The sequence below is a fragment of the Acomys russatus genome, chromosome 7 (assembly GCF_903995435.1).
Source record: "Acomys russatus chromosome 7, mAcoRus1.1, whole genome shotgun sequence".
Taxonomy (NCBI): domain Eukaryota; kingdom Metazoa; phylum Chordata; class Mammalia; order Rodentia; family Muridae; genus Acomys; species Acomys russatus.
The window spans coordinates 28,572,026-28,592,526 of record NC_067143.1 but is presented as its reverse complement, the minus strand read 5'-3'; the positions used below and the strand labels follow the sequence as shown (position 1 = coordinate 28,592,526).

The 20,501-nt window shown below is 42.9% G+C and overlaps 1 protein-coding gene across 1 annotated transcript in view; it reads left to right on the top strand.

Annotated features, from left to right (window-relative positions):
- Nucleotides 1-20,501, top strand: part of Chd2 (chromodomain helicase DNA binding protein 2) — a 110,612-nt gene that overhangs the window by 70,001 nt on the left and 20,110 nt on the right. Inside the window, exons 25-32 of the mRNA XM_051148729.1 lie at nucleotides 3,564-3,734; nucleotides 4,657-4,832; nucleotides 8,571-8,612; nucleotides 9,816-9,955; nucleotides 17,217-17,355; nucleotides 17,491-17,641; nucleotides 18,692-18,814; nucleotides 19,903-20,031. Coding sequence (XP_051004686.1) covers nucleotides 3,564-3,734; nucleotides 4,657-4,832; nucleotides 8,571-8,612; nucleotides 9,816-9,955; nucleotides 17,217-17,355; nucleotides 17,491-17,641; nucleotides 18,692-18,814; nucleotides 19,903-20,031 — 1,071 coding nt within the window. The remainder of the gene's footprint in view (nucleotides 1-3,563; nucleotides 3,735-4,656; nucleotides 4,833-8,570; nucleotides 8,613-9,815; nucleotides 9,956-17,216; nucleotides 17,356-17,490; nucleotides 17,642-18,691; nucleotides 18,815-19,902; nucleotides 20,032-20,501) is intronic.

Sequence of the window (20,501 nt, the reverse complement as noted above, 5' to 3'; positions counted from 1 at the left end):
ATGGGAACTATAGGTGATGGTTGGGAGACGCCTTGCCCCTAGCCTGGGTCTCTCTGTGTAGCCCTGGCTGTCCTGGAACTCACTCTGTAGACCAGGCTGGCCTTGAGCTCACAGAGATCTGCCTGCCTCTGCCTCCCAAGTGCTGGTATTAAAGGTATGCACCACCACTGCCTGGCTTAATTTTTTCTTTGGAGGGAGATTCTGTTGGACTTTCTTTTTTTTTTTTTCCTGTTCTCTCTTCTCTCTCTTTCCCTTTTCTCCTGTTCCTTCCCCTCTGCCCCCTTCCTTTCTAAAGGGAGATAAAGAGATAGTCAGTGATGTCTGATAAACCAGAATTAATGGAGTCATGGCTATAAACATAGAAACTGGGCAGCGAGTGAACAGGAAGTGGCAGCACTGAGGACAGGTATTTGTCAGAAGGGCTCAGGAAAGGCAAATGTGTATAGTAGATAGAAGGACCAAATAAACTGAGGTTTTTAGAAAGATGTTACTGTGTCCCTAGGTGTCTGGAAGTACTTGAGATAGGGAGCTTGACAGTCTGGTTGGGAAGAAAAGGAATTGATCACCTCAGTGATGAGAAAAAGTCTGAGGACTCAGTCTCTGGCTTGAGTTCTGCTGAGAGGCAGAAAGCCTTGGGACAGCCGCGGGCTAGACTGTACGTGCAAGGCAGAATGTCATCTAAATCTAGTTGGTGTCTCTGCTGTGTGGCACTCAACAGGATCATGTGACATTCTCCAACAATACGTGATGCTGGAGAAATTGGGTCACTTGGCAATCCTAGGATGGGAGAGACTGGTCTGGACAGTGCAGGGAAATCAAAATAGCAAATGTTTCTAAATTGCAAGTGAGAATACGGCTAATTCCATGCTGGTTAAAGAAGCAAGAGAAAGTTAAAGGTTACTGTGGCGTTGGGGACAGGAGGTTGCTTAGTGTTGATGCAGAAATGGTGGATTGTGGCTGGAAGCAGTGCTGTGTTGTGTGTGCTCCATGGCTGGCTAAGGTGGAAATTGTGTTAGTGAAAGACTAAGGAAGCAGCTGGGGAAAGAGTGGTCAGAGAACTCTCGCAATAGAATTCCCAGAATTCATTCTTGGATACAGAGGACAAGATGGCTTGTCTTAAACTTAGTGTCTTATAACAAAGTGTCATAGACTGGATTATTCCAACAATAGACACTTATTTCTCATGGACCCGGCATGGTGAGGTTTTTTTGAGGACTGTCATCTGAGTTGCACACTGCTGTCTTCTTATCCTGTTCTCACAAGGCATAGGGAGGCCAGAGAGCTCTGTCTAAAGTCGGTGTTGTCAGGTGACAACTAATCCTGCCATAAAGACCATATATCCTGAGCTAATCACCTTTCACAGACTCCTTCCTGGTACTGCCAGGTACTGGCATCAAGATTTCAGCACTAGTTCCTTTATGGTGGTGGTTGTGCAGGGACTTGAACCAGGATCTTATACACGCTATGCAAGCACTCTGCTACTGAGCTACACCCTAATCTTGCAACACCCGGATTTTGAGGGGCACAAACATTAAACCTGATTGTACCTCTGTGACTATCCTCATACTTAAACAGATGGGATCTTAAGAAGTTTTGATTAGATTCTTACATGATTACTTAGTTACTAAAGATCCCACGCTATAACTTACTCATAGTCAGCACATTGCTGGTTACTGTTCCCTTCCTAAGTCCCTTTTGTCATGTTTTAATACCCAGGAGATACGGTTAATGGTAGAGGTCTGCTTATCTTACAGCTCCTCTGTTTGTGGAGTGAGGACTGCAGCTGAATCGGCATTTTCTTTCTCCTTAATACTTTGTCTTAAGCCTTCATTTAGTGTGTTGGAAACAGCAGTTTAAAAAAAAAAGTAGATTACCATTTTATTTAGTAATAACAACCCTTGTGCTATTTTTTGCTATGTTTGAAGTATTGTTATAACATATTTGACACATTGGCTGCTTTGATATTTATATCACTTCTGTGAGGAAGTTTACATTGTATTTACAGATGGTTGAAGTGATGCACAGGGAGACTGTCAGCTTCTTTCTTTTTTATCATTCATTCATTCATTCATTTATTTATTTATTTATTTATTTATTTATTTATTTATGTGCCAAGGTCTTATTATGTTGTTCTGGCTGTCCTGGCATTCTTACATAGACCAGGCTGGCCTCAAACTCAACAGAGATCTATCTGCCTTTGCCTCCGAGTGCTGGGATTAAAGGTGTGCACCACCACGCTCAGTGAGGCTGTCAGTCTCTTAGTTCATACATACATGCAGCTGTGATCATTTTCTAGTCAGATTATTGGGCCATCACTATATTTCCTTTGGAAAAGCTAATTCCTAGCTGCTTAATCTATGAGCATGCATTCATATTTATGTTTGTTTTATCATTTTTATCCAACTCCTTAAAAATATCAGACTCAAAGGTCCATGGGATAGCTCACAGAGTGGACGTGCTTGCTGCTAACCTGAGTTCAGGTCCCAGAGTATACACTGTAGAGGGAGAGAGCTGACTGTTACAGGTTGTTCTCTGACCTTTACAGCATGTGCAGTGACAGGTATATGCACACATGCACAGACAAATCAAATTAATTAGTATAGAAACCCAGACTTATAGTAATTGTGAACAATTAGTTTGTACAAAAATAAATGAAAGAATAGTGAAATGGATTGCTTTTAACAATCTTAGAAGTCATACCCTTTTTTCCTTGACATTTAAAAAAATCTGGTTGTAAAGATTAAAATATTCTTGCCAGATGTTAAAAAGTTAGTTTTTACTACATGTCATAAAGTTTTGATTTGATTTTATGTTAGCTCCAAATGACTTTGAGGATGGAAAGTGTAAAGGCCCCTTTGTGCTTCATCAGACTCTTAGTCCAGGAAGGAAGAGGTGAAACTGGAGATCGGGCTCTTCACGGGCAGCCAGAGCCATCCAGAGCTGCTGTTTGCCTATGGCCTTTGACTGGTGGGCTTAGCTGCTTTTCTTTTTTGGGTCGCATACCTACAGTTTGACTAGAAATACCTTCAGATAGTTGGTAGGGAATAAATGGTATGTCTTTTAGATTTGTTTTTGATTTTGCCTAAGATTAATATGGACTTTTGAGCATAAGTAATTTTACATACATTTACCGTTACACTCGATAAAAATGAATCAAGGTGAGTAAGGGCTGCCTGTTGTTGGTCATCACAATTAGAGAGCTGCGAGGGCATCACAGACGACTATTAGCTACCAGACAATTTTACAGTCTGAGCAAATTCAATTATACAATCAGTGTGATATCTCCATGAAGTATATGTATAGGACTTAATGATCTTTCAGTAAAACTCACAAAGCAGTTTTTCCTTCTGTATCTGTTCCCTAGCTTTTAATAACATTTTTGATGAACTGATAGCTTTGGCAAGTTGTTTTGGGGAGAATAAATGGTGAGAATGGTTTTTAAAAAGTTGATTTTGATTATGTAATACCATTATGAATCCTACCTATTACAGTGTTATGTTGGGGCCAGGCAGATCGTGTTTGGAAGCAGAGAAATGTCAGATAGGGGGGCCTCTCTCTTTCAGGTGGCCAACTTTGCAACAATGGAAGATGAAGAGGAGCTAGAAGAGCGTCCTCACAAGGACTGGGATGAAATCATTCCAGAAGAGCAAAGGAAAAAAGTGGAGGAGGAGGAACGGCAGAAGGAGTTAGAAGAAATTTATATGCTGCCTAGAATTCGTAGTTCCACTAAAAAGGTGAAGTGAGAGGGAAGTGTGCCTTGTGTCCTGTGTGGCTGCCAATGTAGGTCAGTCAGGAGCGAGGCTCTGACACAGGCCTGCAGGGCCGATGGAAGTGAGCATGCGCAGGGCTCACAGCCATACCCTTGGGACTTTTTACTTGGTCTTTGCTGATTGGCTTTTTGAGAAATGACTAGGCGACTTCAGAGTTTGCAGAAGTTTGTATTTTGCCTTTGAGGTTAAAACTGCTGACAGTCCTGACAGTTTGTTTCTCGCTACTACTGTCTTTAAATGTGAGAGTGCCAGATCTTTTTTGTCCTTAAACATTCTCAGTCCTGGGTCTAAATTTTGTATGGGATTATGTGACTGACACAGGACACCCACAGGCTGAACAGCTTACTCAGCGCTTCACAAGCACCATTTGATACGGTTTCTCCTCAGTATTACTGAACTAAGAAAACAAATTTACTAGCCATGTTTTGGCGCTCTCAGGCTTGTCTGCTGCCATAGTAAATCAACATCGCATTTGTTAAGCTCTTCTTGCATGCTACACATAGTTCTGAATGCATTGGCATTTCCTGATGCAGTTAATGCTTGTGAAAACCCTTTCTCAAAGGGACTATCATATGTTTATCTTCATTTCCCAAAAGAGAAAAAAAGACGAAAAGAAGTAGGTAGTTGTCTGAGGAGTTACTGTTTTATGCTGGGCATCATATGTATTATAGTATAAAAATTAACTTAAACTGAGTCCACTTCATCATTGCAAGGTCACTGAAAGTATGGCAGTTTTTCCCTCCCTAGTACCTGACATGCCGTTTGTTTAAGGAAAATTGACTCTTCAGATGTGATGGGAAGTCCCAGGCTGACAGATAAGATGGGCTGGTCGTTGTGCTTTCATTCCTGGACTTGACACCTGCTAATGGGCCTTATGCTTTTCTAGGCTCAGACAAACGACAGTGATTCTGACACTGAGTCTAAGAGGCAGGCACAGAGATCTTCTGCTTCCGAGAGTGAGACTGATGACTCTGATGACGATAAGAAGCCAAAGCGCAGAGGCCGCCCCCGAAGTGTGCGCAAAGACCTCGTGGAGGGCTTCACTGATGCTGAGATCCGAAGGTTGGTGGGGTCTCCGCTCTGCTAGAGCTTGTCAGGAAGGACATGGCTTAAGCCTTGGCCCTGGGTCCCTGACACAGATGACAGCATACAAAAAAGTAACGGGGTGAGAAAGGCAGTGAAGTCCAGGGTCTGAGGTCTTCCCATGAGTCCCTGCAGGTTTCCCAGAGGTGGTCCTTCCCACTTTCCATCAGGATTTTGGTTTTAGTTTTTGCTTAGGCTGGGTTATGGGAGTGAAGTAGGTCTCAAGAAGCTCTGATGGCCTTGAACTCCTGTGCGAACAAGGGCCTCTGAGGTCCCTAATGTCCTGCCTTCACGTCTGAGTGCCTTGATCACAGTCTCTTTTCCATCTTTTGATTGCCTTACTGTTTCCAAGAGGAAGTTTACCAAAGGGAGACTGCTGTGTACAACACATATCTGTGTTTGTAGTATAGCTGTGTAGAAACAGCCTCTATTCTAATAGTGCTGCCCTTGCTGCACTGGCCTGGTGAGTGCTGCTGCTAAGGCATCCATGTGGTTTAGCTGGAGTCTGTTCCAGTAGCACACGAGCCTTGGTTAGTGTGCCTTTTCTCATTTAAGTCAGTTTTAGACATTGAACTCGCTTTTTGGACACGTGGAATGGGCAAGATGGTGGTATTGTTCATCTTTTTATTTAGGTCTGCATAGTTCAGTCTCTCTCTTGTAGGCAGCCTGTCTTACCTCGTTACATGCAGTGCGTTGCCTGTCTCGCTGTGTCCTGGGCCACCTGTCTTTACTCCTTTCTGTCTCCGTCATTGCCTTTTGTGGTCAGCAGCAGGCTGTATACATTCTGTTGCTTCCCTTCCTGTCAGAAAGTTATTTTCTTGCTGGTTTCCATGGAGCGTTCAAGTAACATCTGGATGCACAACAGCTTCATGTCAGTGGTTTTTGGAAATCTGGCTGCAGTTACTCTTCTTCCTCTCTTACCCTGTCACCACACAAATTCTATAAATCTGCTTTGTGTCATTGCTTATAAAGGTTGATAGAAGAGTTCAACCAAAAATCCCTGGCTATTGTCTTTATAGTTGATTACTCGGTGGTCTTGTGGTACTTATTTCTTCATGTGGATTTGAACTACTGTGTGATGCCCTTGATACCTGTCCAAGGGGTCTCATTTAGTGTTTCCCTTTGAATCTGGTTTTTTGTTTTTTGTTTTACTTCCTGGCAGTATCTTAATTTCTTTTTTGTTTAACAAATCCTCAATCTTTTTCCTTTTCTGTTTTTGTTTAATGATTTTTTATTTCCTGTTGATCCTCTACTGACACCCGCCTCCATTTTAGTTTTACTTTTCAATTCCAGAATTTCTGCTTGTCTCCTTCTTAAAGATTTTCTGTTTGTTCCTTTTCCTCATACTCTTGGAATCCAACCCCAGGCTGATTGCATGCTGAGCAGGTGCTGTACCGTTGAGCTGCCTCTCCAGTTCTCTGCTTCACATTCCTACTGATCATCTCTGTTAGGCGACTCTTTAGTTCTTAGGTATAACTTGCTTTATAGTTCATGTGCATGGTTACAGTAGCAGGTTGTTGTCTTGTAAGTCCAGCTTCCTGGCTTCTTAAAGTACAATTCTCTTGATAGCCTTTCTCCTCCTCCTGTGTGCACTGTCCTTGCTTTGCCATGTGCCTTAGTTTCATTTTTGTGTGAAACCACATGTTTTAAGTAATATAATCTGTTATCTCTGGGCCTTATGTTTTCCATCCTTAGTCAGTTTGGTGCTGTTTGTTCACTGACTTCTCTCGGCCGGTTTGTAAAGTTTTTTGTCGTGTCCTTTGAAGTCTCTCCTCCTGCAGCAGAGCGATTGGCAAAGGACAGGCAGAGATCTCAGTTGTTCCACACTAGCAAATCTGCTTTGAGGAGCTTGGTATACATCTTGTTTCAGTGTTTGTTGAGTGTGTTCACAAGTGTGCCCTGGCCTTGAAGATCTGTGTGCACATGCAGATCTTGCCTTAGCATGGGTGCTAACCTTCCAACGTGTGGTCTTTTTTATTCCTAGGAGTGTGTCAGAGACTTTTGGGATATTCTGTGGGTATCTTATTCTCAGTTCTTTTGACTTTTTGGCCAGTGTCTTATTATGGCCAAATGATGTTCCCCAGGACACTGGTATGTTAAACCTTTGCATCTGATTGTTACCAATGACCTGTGGGCATGGCTGTCCACAAAGAGTTCTAATTCATATAAAAAAGACATGCCAGGAGAGGAGCCAGCAGTTAAGAGCACTAGCTGCTCTGTCAGAGGACTCATATTGGATTCCCAGCACCCACGCAACAGCTCATAGCTCTCTGTAACCCCATTTCTAGGGCATCTGATCCCCTCTTTTGGCCTCCTTGGATACCAAGTATATACTCAGAACACAGACATATATGCAGCCAAAACACCTATATAAATAGTAATGATAAGCAACAATAGTAATAAATAAATTAAAAAAAAAAAAAAGACAAACCTGACAACGGTATGTATTTATGTCAATATGCCTTCTCTCTGGAAATAGTCCTCCTGTGCAGCCTCCGACCCGCCATCCTCACTGCCAGCTGCCGTGCACTGGTGGCACAGTTAGCTTTGATTTCTCAGCTGCAGAGAGAAGGGGTTGGAAATCAGACAAGTTGCAGTGACAGAAAGCTCTCTGTTCCTCCTGAGACCCAGCCATTCTCTTGAACAGATGCTTCAGATGGGCTGCAGACTTGGGCATACTTTCTAGGTTTTTCTTAGGGTTGATTTTGGCAGTTTTTGTTGATGGTTTTGTTATTTTTGTGCCACTGAAGCTTATTATTACTGTTTTCAGTGCTGGATTGAACCCAGAGCCTGGTACATGCTAGGCAGGAGCTACATTGCAGCTTTATCATCTTTAAATCTCAAAGTCTACTAATTCTGACATAACACCTCTCATTTTATATTAAAGAGAAATGTGGGGTGTAGGGGTAATCCTCAGGTTCACTTTCATATTTAAGACTTTACTAAGTTTTGTGTTCAAATTCTTTGTTGTGTACTGTTGTTTATCTACTGCCATATTTAGTTCTGTGTCACATTTTATCTCGTTTCTTAGCCTCTTTCCTTACACTGTTACATAACCAGTTCGTAATAGTAACTTGTCATATTACAGTGGTGCAAATGCTGTGTTATGACAGCTTGCTTCTGTTGTACGTGTTGTGAAATGGTGATGGGGCGGTGGGTAGTGATCAGCGTGATTAAAGGTAGAGACTGGAAAATAGATGGGAGGTTTGGCTGGAGACAAGTATGGGCAAGAGTCAATAGTTCTGTATAAGTTTTAAATTATATGTGTGTGTACATATATGTATATATGTTATATAAAGTTCTGATTAATTTAAAAAGTGTTTGACAGAGTCTTAGAAATCTTATAGCTGTATTGTTAACCATAAAATAATTAAAAATATGTGATTCAGAACTCAGCATAGAATTAATGGACTGAAAAGGCCACTGAGTAATGATGTTAGCATTTCATCATAGTTGAGCTGTTGTGCCCTTGTTCTTCTAGTGGCATTTTCTAGGTCCTGATCTGTCACTGAGAATAAATTTGGTGTCGTCCTTGAACAGAGCTTGAGTACTTGTTAGAGTGACCCATTCAGAAACACCTAGTACTCACTTGGTGGATGCAGGGACTGTGCCCGGCTCTTGACAGTTGGTGTGGCTCATAGTTCGTGATAGGGCATTGTGGCGTTTGTACAGCTAATACTTGTTGTTTTTAATTAATTTTGTTGATCATATTCTTAGGTTCATCAAGGCTTATAAGAAGTTTGGTCTCCCTCTTGAAAGGTAAGACCAATAATAGGTCCTATCCTCTTTTTACTTTTCTATATAGCAGGCATGTGTGCGTGTGTGCGTGCATGTGTGTAGGCAATACTTTTCATTTATTACTAATTCTGGGAGTAGACTTTGCACCCAAGGGAGACACTGTTAAAACATTAGTATATTGGGTGGATGTCCTGGTGTGGAAGGTGGCACAGGTGGTGGCTGTTGGCTGGCTGTCAGCAGTTTTGACTGAATGAGGGAGATGCGGTACAGGCATGCAGACCGCATGGTGAAGATTGTCTAGGAGGGATGGTCCCAGGCTCCGCCTGAAAATGCTGGTAGTTAGTTGTTCTTTGCTTTAGGAGTGTAGGAGACGGAAGGGTTCTTTGCGATGTGATGATCGAGTAAGAGGATGCCAAGAAGACAGTACAAAGAAAGAGCGTGTGCTAGCCTGGCATATTAACTTCGGAAGATACGAGCTGTCGCTGTCCCAAGCACACATTTAGAAGTTGGGTTTTTAACAGAAGTATCTGGGTATTCTAGGTAGTTATCTTGCTTTACATGCTGTTACCAGTGTATCCTTCAAACAAGAGCACTGATGGAAAGGACATGTCAGATCCCTGTCTCTTATAACCTCTGAGGCTGGCGGGAATCCCGTGTGTGTGCTTTGGTTTTGTCGTTTCCTTTGGGAGAGGAAGTAGTCCATCAGAGTCAGGAACGCCATTTCTCTGGGACTGCTGGAACATCCAGATGCAAAAGTCTCATCTTTGAAGAAGTTAGTCTAAAGGCCACTGGATGTGGAAAAGTGAGTCTGTGATCCTTTAGACAACCTAACTTTTATTCAGTAGATTTATGTACTTGCTATGATGTAGAGATGAGCTCCTAGGAATATTGCAATGGATAAAACAGGAAAAAAGAAAATGAAAACAAAGTGGCAAGCTAGTGTGTACAGTCTTTAGGCACTTCACATGGTAACAGTTGCAAACAGCTCAGGATAAACTCAGATCTTTTCCCCTCTGGTGTTCAGGGTCACTTTATTTTGTGGCATCTCCCAAGGCAATTTCTGTTGATGGCAAATGGATATACTTTAGTTATTGCACAAGGCTCCTATTGGCCTGGGACTGACCTGTACAGCAAGCGTCTTTCAAGAGCAAGCATTTATGAGACCTAGTAGCATTCATGCCATGTACAGAAGAGTGGGCACAGTGTCTTGGGTTTCTTTTTCAGGCTAGAGTGCATAGCCCGTGATGCTGAGCTAGTGGATAAGTCTGTGGCAGACTTGAAACGCCTGGGGGAACTGATTCATAATAGCTGTGTGTCGGCAATGCAGGAGTATGAGGAACAGCTGAAGGAAAATGCCAGCGACGGTAAGTCAGGCCTTCTGCCCCATCTGGCGCTCATGTCTGTCTACTCTCAAGTGAAGTGGCCTTGCGAGTATGTGATGACCAACATGAAGGGTTTGTTTGATACAGCTGTGAAAAGATGAAACTTGCCTGAATGAATGAGAGACCTGAGAGGGGCCAAAGTAGAGTGGACACCTCCATATTCTGGTTCTGAAGGATTATTATGACTAGCCACTATGATGTATATATTGTTATGGCAGTTGTAAGACATTTAGAGAATTAACTTATATGAATGCTGGACACATAATGTAAACATTTTGGTTATATTGAAATTTTCCTGGCAATATAATTTGTTGTAATTGGGTTGGACCTATCATTTCTTCCTCTTATAAACCAGGAAAGGATTTTTGCCTGATGCACTAATTTCTTTTCTATTGCTCCAATAAAACACCACAACTGAAACTAATTTATGAAAGAATTTATTTTGGCCTATGGTTTCAGAAGATTCATAGTATTTGAGCATGGGAGCAAGCGACAAGCATGGTGGCAGAACCAGGAGGCTGAGTACCTGAATTTGTAAACCTGAAGCAGAGGGAGCCGACTGGAAGTAGGGCGTGGCCTATAATGTCACAGCCCACACCCAATGATGTACTCCACCAGCAAGGTTATACCTACCAAACCCGCAAACAAAGCCACCAACTGGAGACCAAGAACTGAGATGCCCTAGGCTGGAAACATTGTACTCCCCAGCCCCTATAGACTTGTTGCCATATTTATAATGCAAAATGCTTTAGTCCAACCTCAGAAAGCCCTAAAGTCTGTCACAGTCTCAACACTATTTAAAAACCCAAAGTCATCTCTTTTAAGACTCAAAGTAATTTGTTAACTATGTTCTTTTATAAAATAAAAAAGCAAGTTACATATTTCTAACATAAAAGGAACAGTGCCATCTCCTTGTATGACTCAGGACACACAGAAACGAAAAGCTGGGGTCAGGTGGACTGGCCTGTCTGGTGGAGGAGCCACAGCACTGGCAGCTCAGTGTGCTTATTATATGCAGTTGAACAGGAGGCAGGGTTATGACCCCAGCTGAGCAAGGAAGCAGAGTTACTACATGAAAACACTCAGGCGTAGTTTATGGTACACCCAGCTGGATCAAGGAGATAAGTTTAGCTAATTTCCGTAGGGGAGCAGTCTTCAGGCCGTAAATACCTGGGGGAGAAAGCTGTGGTGGCCGTTTTCTGTGCACACTATTAATAGTCACACTTAGACCGATGGAAAGACTTTGCCATGGTGAGCCTCATTCACTCAGGGTTGCATCTGCTCCCCACAGAACAGAACACTCATTACCGTTCCAATAGTGAGAATGGGGACAGAGGAGATACTGCACCAGAGCAAGACCAAAACCCACCAGGACAGACACCAATCCTGTAGCCTCCATGTCCCACATGAGTAGCTCTGCTCCTCCAGCTTTGCTGTCTGTCACAGGCATGCCTCTTTTGGGCTGGATCCGTTCCCTGTATGCGCTTTCCTGGGCAGATGTCTCGTTGCTCGGCATCTCAGGTTCATGTTCACAGCTTCACACAGTGGCTTCCCACAGCCTGGAAGGTCCCTGTGCCACATGCCACCTGGTTTCAGTGGCTGGGTGAACTCATGGAGGAGGAATCCATAATCCCTTCCCTCTTGCATCCTTCATGCCTCTAAAGCTCGTACCACACGGAGGACAGGCTCAGTGTGCTTAGATCGGGCCTTCCTGCACCTGAACCACGCTGTCGAGGAGCAGAGTACTCCTTAGGCCTTTTCCTTTCTCAAGTTGGAAGTTAGCTGGGTGGGCTCCTGCCCTGAGGCACCTTCAGTCCACACAGAGTCGGCCTCTCCTTAGTGGCACTTACCCTAACAATTACAGCCTCTGTTTTAACTCCTGCCTTGGCTGTAACACTAAGCTCCATGGTGCCTTTTTCTGTTCAAATAGTACATTTTATATATTTTTTGCCTACATGATCTTTTTCATCATAGACCTAAATAAATGTTGTCAATAATTATGCCTCAGCCTCAACATTATTCATGCTTGAAATTTTCTCCACCGAAGCAATTAGCTCATTTTGGGTGGAGGCAGGATCTCTCTCTACAGTACTAGCTGGCCTGAAACTTGATGTATAGACCAGACTGGCCTCAAACCCAAACACATCTGCCTGCCTGCCTCTGCCTTCCAGTGCTAGGAGTAAAGGCCTATGCCACCCCTCCCGCTCAATACTTTTAACTTTACCCTTAGGCAGATTCCTAGGACAAGGGCAGAAGACAGCCAGAAACTTGTCAAATTGTTACACCAGTGGCCTGTAGTCCAGCTTCTATTATTGTTCCCTCTGAAATTGTGTGAGTTTCGCCCCCATAGTCCACATTGCTTGCAGCACTGTGTCTTCTGGGCTCATACACAAGTGGCAAATTAATTTCTGCATATGGCGTCCCACTGTTTGAAGGCTTCCATGGCCTGGTTTTTCACAGCAACAGGCCACATGCTAGCACCAGTTTCTGTCCTAGTTACAAAGCCATGTTGGAGAGGAACAGGTTTATTATATTTTACAAGTTAGGATTCATTGTCAAGGGAAGTCAGGGAAGTGACTGAAGTAGCCGCAGAGGCAGGGGCCATGGAGGAATACTGCTTTGCTGGCTTGTGTTCCATGGCTTCCTCTGTAACATTAATATAATAGTTTTTTCTATTACACCTTTAAGCCCAAATAATTGGTATGGACCTATTAGATTTATTAATAAGCTTTAAAGCACTATAGCTGGGCAGATAATGATCTATTCTAACCCAGCTACACTAGCCTTGCTACTTCCCAGCCACATGCCCCAGTTACTTGCCACCTTAGTCTCGCCTTGGCTGTTTCTGCTCCATCTTTGTCCTCACGGCAACTCCCTCATGGTGACCTTCCTCATGGCTACCTTCTCTTCTCTCTCCCCCTATCCCACTGCTTCTCTTTCTTCGCCCTCTCTCCCTCTCAACTCCTCCTAAGATCAGGAGTCCAGCCTTTTTATTTCTTCTGCCCTTACTGAGTATTCAGCTTTGTATTAACCAATCAGAGAGAATTGAGGAGTAGTCTTTATACAACATTGATACAGGAGATTCTTTAATAATCATGATGTCCATGTTTGGACTGCAACCTTTTCTCAGGGCAGAGAAATAATCACAAGACCAACCCCCAACATTCCTCAACTTTCTTTCTTATATAACGCAGGAACAACCTGCCCAGGGCTGCCACCATCCAAAGTGGATGGGCCCTCACATATCAATCATTAATCAGGAAAGTGTCCCAGTACTAGAAGGGCAGAGGCAGGTGGAACTCTGTGAGTTTGAGGCCACCCTGGCTTACAGGGTGAGTTCTAGGACAGCCAAGGCTACACAGAGAAACCTGTCTCTGGGGGAAAAAAAAATTAAAAAAATAAATAAATAAAAAAGAAAATTCGCCAGAGACAAGTCTACAGGCCAGTCTGATGGAGGGTAACCCCTCAGTTGATGTTCCCTCTCCCAGGTGACGCTAGCATGTGTCATGGAAAAAATTAGCTAGCACACCAGTATTTAGAAGATTATAACCAGAGCACTAAAATTGTCACTCTCAGAAATCTGCGAGTGTCACATGGGTCCCCAGGCCTTGCTTATGTGTGTCACTTACTCCATTCTTTTGTTACTCTTTGCACTGGTCTGCAGTACTGCCCTTAGGCAGCTCCCCAGCGGGAGGTCGGGGCCAGGAGTCAGCTAGTTGCCTAGCAGTCCCATTCTGCCTTCCCTTAGTTATAATACCCACTGGCAAATTACAAGCCCTCATTAGGGGGCTTGGATGATTAATTCTTCTATTACAGTGGTTGTCTAGAGGCTGGCTTACAATGTTAGCTGGTCTTACTGAGTAAAGAAATAAGTATTTACTATTGAGATTTGCTTTTAAGGATATTTTAGAAGTTAGCAAAAATTAAAAACATTTCAGATATATTAAACCTGTTTTATTTTTTCTCCCCCTTTTTGTAAAAGAAATGTGAAAGTTTGAGGGATTTGAATAATTACTTAATATGCGCTTTTTTTACATCCAAAGACATCTAGAAAGAACTTTTAAGTTGATAAGCTTACTTTATTTTGTTGTATTTGTGAGGCAGAGTCTTACGTAGTCAGGCTGCCCATGAACTCACTGCAGCTAAGGCTGACCCTTCCTCTAACTTATTGCTAGGGTTTTGGGAGTGTCCTACCATATCTAGTTTCACACAGTGCAGGAGATCTGACCCAGGGTTTCAGGGACAGTACCAGTGAAGAAATTAAAAGCAATTATTAGAAAAGAACAGATATTACTGTCTCATATTTTAAAATGTTTTAAGTTTATTCATTGACAAGTTCGTGCTATATAATGGAGTTTATCGTGTTTGCTCCTCCTCGCTCTCCCCCACTCCTGCTGACTCTTCCGAGCAAGCTCTCCTTGCACAGCCAACACTACCTTAGTCAGGGTAGTTGGTGTGAACAGAGGTCGGGGCTTCTTTAGTGGAGCATCAGCGTTATCAGGGGCTGTACCATGGAAGAGAACAAGTCCTCATCTCCCAATAACCGTTGACTGCCAGTAGCTCCTTCGGGAGGGTCGGGTGGGGGCTTAGAAGCCCCTCTCCTGTCAGGGATGGAAGGTTCCTATCTTGTGCAGGTGACTACCGCTGGTCTGCGTCCAGAAGACTGTTGTTACAACACTCTTCCCTGTTCTGCAGCTCCTAACATTCTTTTCCCCACCTCTTCCCTGTGTTCCCCGAGCCTTGCGAGGGTAAAAGGCATCCTGTTGGGCTGAGCGGCTGTCACTCAGCACGCTGACAGTTAGTTGTGAGCCTCTGCTTCAAGCACTGCTCACTGCCAACAGAAGCTTCTTTGGCCAAAGCTGAGTATCAGCCCTAATGTCTGGGCAAAGATGTAGAGGTTTGGAAGGCAGTTTGACACTGTCTAGCAAAACCCCAGTAGGAGAGTCTCCATGACTGCCTATCACCCCGGCCTGGGCTGCTGACTAGGCTTGTAATAGCAGCATGATTTCTGACTGCGGGAGGCTTCTGACTGCGGGACCCTATAAAACTCAGTCCCCTGTACTAGTGGCTGTTGTCATTTTAAAACACAAGTCAAAGGAAGTGTACTATGCATGTGTGCGCTGTTCTGGATGTTGTTACTGTAGTTGTTCTGTTTTCTTTCTTTCTTTTTTTTTTTTTTTGGAAAGTTTACACAGGCAATGTTTATTCTGATATAAACATTGTCTAGTGTGTACATTTATTTTTTATTTTTTATTTTTTTATTTTTTTTGACAATGTAATTTTATTTTTTTTTCCATCATTTTTTTTTAGTTGTTCTGTTTTCATCCCATTTCCATTTTGGAGATTTTCTTCCTTATTAGAGCTCCATGTTTTTTCCCCCTTGTACATGTTCCTGTTCTTATTAAGGCTTATTGCTTCTTCTTGACATTGACTTACTTCCCCTGAACTGCTATTTCCTATATGCTGTATAGAGCATATTTGGAGGCCAGGCTGACATTTCCATTGCAGTGTAAGATTATCGATTCTATTAAAAGTGTGTGTGTGTGTGTGTGCGCACGCACGCACGCACACGCTCTGACAAAGGATCTCTTTCAGTAGCCCTGGTAGCCTTGAACTTACAGGGACCCATATGCCTCTACATCTTGAGTACTGAGACTCCTTGTTTTATTTCTCTGTGTATCTTTTTGTCTTTAGAATACATGTCACTTTTGAAGTTCTTTTCTGTGTATGATTGTGTCATCAACTGAATTCAGACTTTCTTTTCACATTAAGAAATTTTTTTTAGGACTCGCCTGTCTCATTTTGATTGAACGAGCTGCCTGTCTGCTTGCCTGTCTTGATAGGGTCTTGCTCTGTAGTCCTCGCTGTGACGTACTCACCGTAGTTCAAGCTGGCATCAGAATCCTGCCTGTCCTCTCCAGTGCTGCCACACTGTAGTAGTACCACGCCTGACTTGGTGGGGTTATTTTTCTTCAGTGATACACTTCGTACATGGAATGATTCAAAGTCAAAACTGTAGAACACAAATTATGTAGAGGACCATCTTTCACTGTCATTTTCCATCCGTGTGTGCTTTCTTCCTCTTAGGTGACTGTTCCTGTTAATTTTGAATTTATTTTATTTCTTGTTTCAAAAAAAAAAAAAATCTAAGCATGTATACATTTCTATCCATATAAAGAAGAGAATGGAGGTCATGTTGGGTGCTGCACGGTATGCCGTCTAGATGGGGCCTTCCTCCTACACCTCCTCTCTTCTGTCCCTCAGCTCCAAGTATTTGTATTTGAATTGTTCTCAATGAAGTTACAAGACATAAATGTGTTTACTAAATATTCATATCTCTGCCATAGTATCTTTAAGGTAGATTTCTAGAAGTAGGATAGTAGGGTCCTGGGGTAAATATATGAGCACTTTTTTATTTGTTTGTTTGTTTGTCTTTTTAAAAAGACAGAGTTTCTCTGTGTAGCATTGGCTATCCTGGACTCACTTTGTAGACCAGGCTGGCCTCACACTCACAGAGACCCATCTGCCTCTCCTTCCCAGAGTGCTGGGATTACAGGTGTGCACCACCACGCCGGGCTGAGGTTGTGTCTTTTAAGATAGTAGTTTATGCATTGTTTTAATAAACTGTTGATTCTCGTGTTTTTCTGATTTTTCTACTGAGAACCATCTTTGTTCTTACAAAAATGTGGTGTCTTGATTATTTACTTGTTTCCAACTTAGGCTCTGGTTAGATTGGTTGCATTTTTACTTGTGAATTAATTATGATTTCTAGTGTCATTTAGAGTAACCTTCCCATGCCACCTGCGATGACTAGTCTTTATTATTTCATTGTGTTAGCTGTTAACATAAGTTCATACTTTTCCAGAAATTCGTGATTGAAGATAACTGAGTCATCTAAAACATTTACTTTTCGTTTTTCTAAAATTTCAACATTAATATGCCTTTAGAATCTTCTGTTAACTTTACTAAATTTATAGTACAGAAGTATAAACAGGAAAATGATGGTACAAATATCAATGTATATATTTATATTAACCACATATTTATATATATTTATACTAAATTTAACTCTAAATGTTAAAATATTATTTAAATTTTATTTTATCAACTTTGGTTGAAAGCAATTTCTCTTAAATTCTGTCTTTGACCTAATAATATACTGGAGTCTATAGAGAGAGACTAAGTCAGAATTTGGTAATAGATCATGTTTTCACTTAAGGAATATAAAATTTGTAACCACCAGGGAAAGGACCAGGCAAGAGAAGAGGCCCAACAATCAAGATCTCGGGGGTTCAAGTTAATGTGAAGTCCATTATCCAACACGAAGAAGAGTTTGAGATGCTGCATAAATCTATCCCTGTGGACCCTGAGGAAAAAAAAAAGTGAGTGTCTTTGCCGTGTACCCGCATGGCTGGCTGGACATGGAATGAGGTTAGAGCTGTGTGTGGTCGGGTCATGGTTCTTTAACATACTGGGAAGGCCCCTCTTCTCAGGCCCTTGTTTTTGAACTCCTGTAGATACTGCTTAACCTGCCGGGTCAAAGCTGCACATTTTGACGTTGAGTGGGGCGTGGAGGATGACTCTCGCCTGTTGCTTGGAATCTATGAACATGGCTATGGAAATTGGGAGCTAATTAAGACAGACCCAGAACTAAAGCTAACTGATAAAGTGAGTAGCTGCACTGCTGGAGGGTTCTGGAAGATCTGTTGTGTGGTGTTTTTGTATTGGCGACTTATCTTTAACTGTTTTCAAGAGGGGGGTTTCTTTATTCTTGGGAAGTTACCATCTTTAGTGGGCTGTGGCGTGTTTCTTAGATGATGACAGAAGGAAAGATGACAATCAGGGGAAATATCGGAGAAATCTTAAAAAAAAAATCTGATACTTTTATCAGGCCAGATCTCATTACAGCAAATACCAGGTCAATTTATAGGACTGAAAGTATCCCGGGCCTTACTTGTTGACCCATCGTTTAGTAATTCTTCCGCTCTATACACAGAGCATGAGTGTCACCTTGGTATTTTTGTAATGAAATTGAACTTTCATGTGCTTCTCCCACAAAAATTGAGCCTCCCACCCTATCTCTTGCAAGTAACAAGGCCATGCTTGGAGTTGTAAGCAAGGGCAGCTGACTGGAACCACTCCATGCTGTGGTCCTAGCAGGGCTTTGTCCTGGCACATTAAACACTGCTCATCCCATCTGGGTTTAGGAGGGTGACAGCACCCTGTTAGAAGCACTGAGAGCAAATGCAATCTGGCTGGAGAGGCCCAGCTGCAGTAGATGGCACAGCCCATGTCCTGGCAAGCTCAGTGCTCTCCGGCAATGCTCTAAGAAGCATTTTCAATCTAAAACGAAGCTTTAACCTAGCTCCAGGGACTCCCTGCTCCTGGAAGGAGGAAATTCACGACGGCTGGGATGCTCTAGCAGACGAAGCCACAAGCCCCTCCTACCTGAGTTGTTCTACCCTGTTAACAGCACAGGTAGGAGCCAGTGGGAGAGCTGGATTTCTCCATCCCATTTTGTAAAAACGAGAATGGCTCATGAGGGATTTTCAGTGACTGGGAGCCATGGACATGAGGATAGGGTCTGAGGCTTTACTCTGTGTTTCGGGTGGTTGGGTGGAGAAGGACTGTGCTGAGTTCTTGGTTGTCTCTGTTTATCCTGATCGACTAACCGGGCTCTGGTCGGTGGCGGGGTCTTCTCTTCCTCTCCTGTTGAAGATTCTGCCAGTGGAGACAGATAAGAAACCGCAGGGGAAGCAGCTGCAGACCCGAGTGGACTACTTGCTGAAGCTGCTCAGGAAGGGTCTGGAGAAGAAGGGCTCTGTGACCAGTGGGGAAGAGGTGAGTGTGCATGCTGCCAGCTGGCTTCTCCCCAGGGGAGCCTGCAACCCTGCGGAGCTGAGGAGCAAAAGAGATGTCCTTTTCTGGGCACTGCACAGCATCCTACCCTCGTGGGCAGACACTGCTTCTGAAGTTTCACAGGGCAGATTGGTTGCTCAGAACAAAATGTTCATTTAGTAATTAAACTCAGTATCTTGGCACCTTTCTTAAAGTTGCGGTCAGCCATTACACCAGAATATTCGTCATCCCTTGGGACTAGCAGTAGTCCAGACCTGCCCTTACTCTTTCCTGTTCTGAGTCCTCAGGTGGGGACACACTTCCCATATTTTGGTATCGAACTGGGCTGTTGTGATAATAGAGTCTAGGAGTAGACAGTGGGATTCCATACTTAAGTGTCAGAAAGTGGACTTGATTACACCTGCTCACTGAAAATGCCAAGTTGCTAATTAATTCATTGGAAGTTTCTCTTTAATTCTCTAGGAATGAGGAGTGTGAGAAGGTGAAATCTAGGTTATGTTTGTATTACAGCCATTGTGTGGACGTAGGTGCTTAGGTGCTCCTTAGCTGGGCTGTGTGTATGTGTGTGTAGACCAGATGAAATTTACATGACTAAAAATTACTGTCCTCCCCTTTGTTCCTTCTACATAGTGTCACTCTGTGCATGGTATGATAATATGATGTCTGATATATTAAGTTCTAGAGACAAGTTCCAGCATACATATCTGCTTATTTGATTGGATAGATAAACAATGTTTTAAGCTTTTTCTTAGTTTTAGATACCTCATTTTGAGGTGTTAATACTGTACATGAAGTGTTTTCCCTTTTCTGGGGGTTTTACTTTTAGGGTGAATTCCAAAAATGAAATCAATATTTTCAAAGACTACAGACAATTTAAAATATTGTAAGCCAGGTGGGGGCGAGTAGCTGGTTTTGCTCAGTTTTGCTTTCTTTGAGGTAGAATTGCTTGAGCCTTTGTGTTCTTCTTGTTTGGATTATGTGGCTGTTACTGCGTCATCTGGATGAAGCATTTCTTGGTCGTGCCATTGGGTGGGGGTCATTTGTAGTTTTATTGTACTTTTATTTTCTAGGCCAAACTAAAGAAGCGGAAGCCTCGAGTAAAGAAGGAAAACAAAGCGCCCAGGCTGAAGGAGGAGCATGGGCTTGAGCTGTCCTCTCCTAGACACTCGGACAACCCGTCTGAAGAGGGGGAAGTGAAGGTATGGGCTTGCTTATAGTTTCAGAGGCTCGGCAGAGAGCATGGCAGCAGGCCACAGTCACGGGGCTGGAGAAGTATTTGAGCGCTACATCCTGATCCATAGCTACAGAGAGAGACAGAGACAGAGACAGACAGACAGACAGACAGACAGACTGGACTTGCAAGGGTTTTTGGAACTTCAGGCCTACCCTCAGTGCCACACCTCCACCAACAAGGCTACACCTCCTAATCTATTATGAGACATTCCACTCCCTAGTGACCACGCATTCAAATATATGAGCTTATGGGGGCTGTTCTTATTTAAACCACATCATAGTTATAACATAACTTGTATTATAAAACAGTGAAGACTTATAATGCAGTTCAGTTAGCTGGAAGTCCTCTAGAGGCTAAGCAATGTTAGGTTTAGCCAATGGCTTGTCACTTTGAAGCCCACTTTGAAGAAAGTGGAAGTACAGTATTATTCAGTGA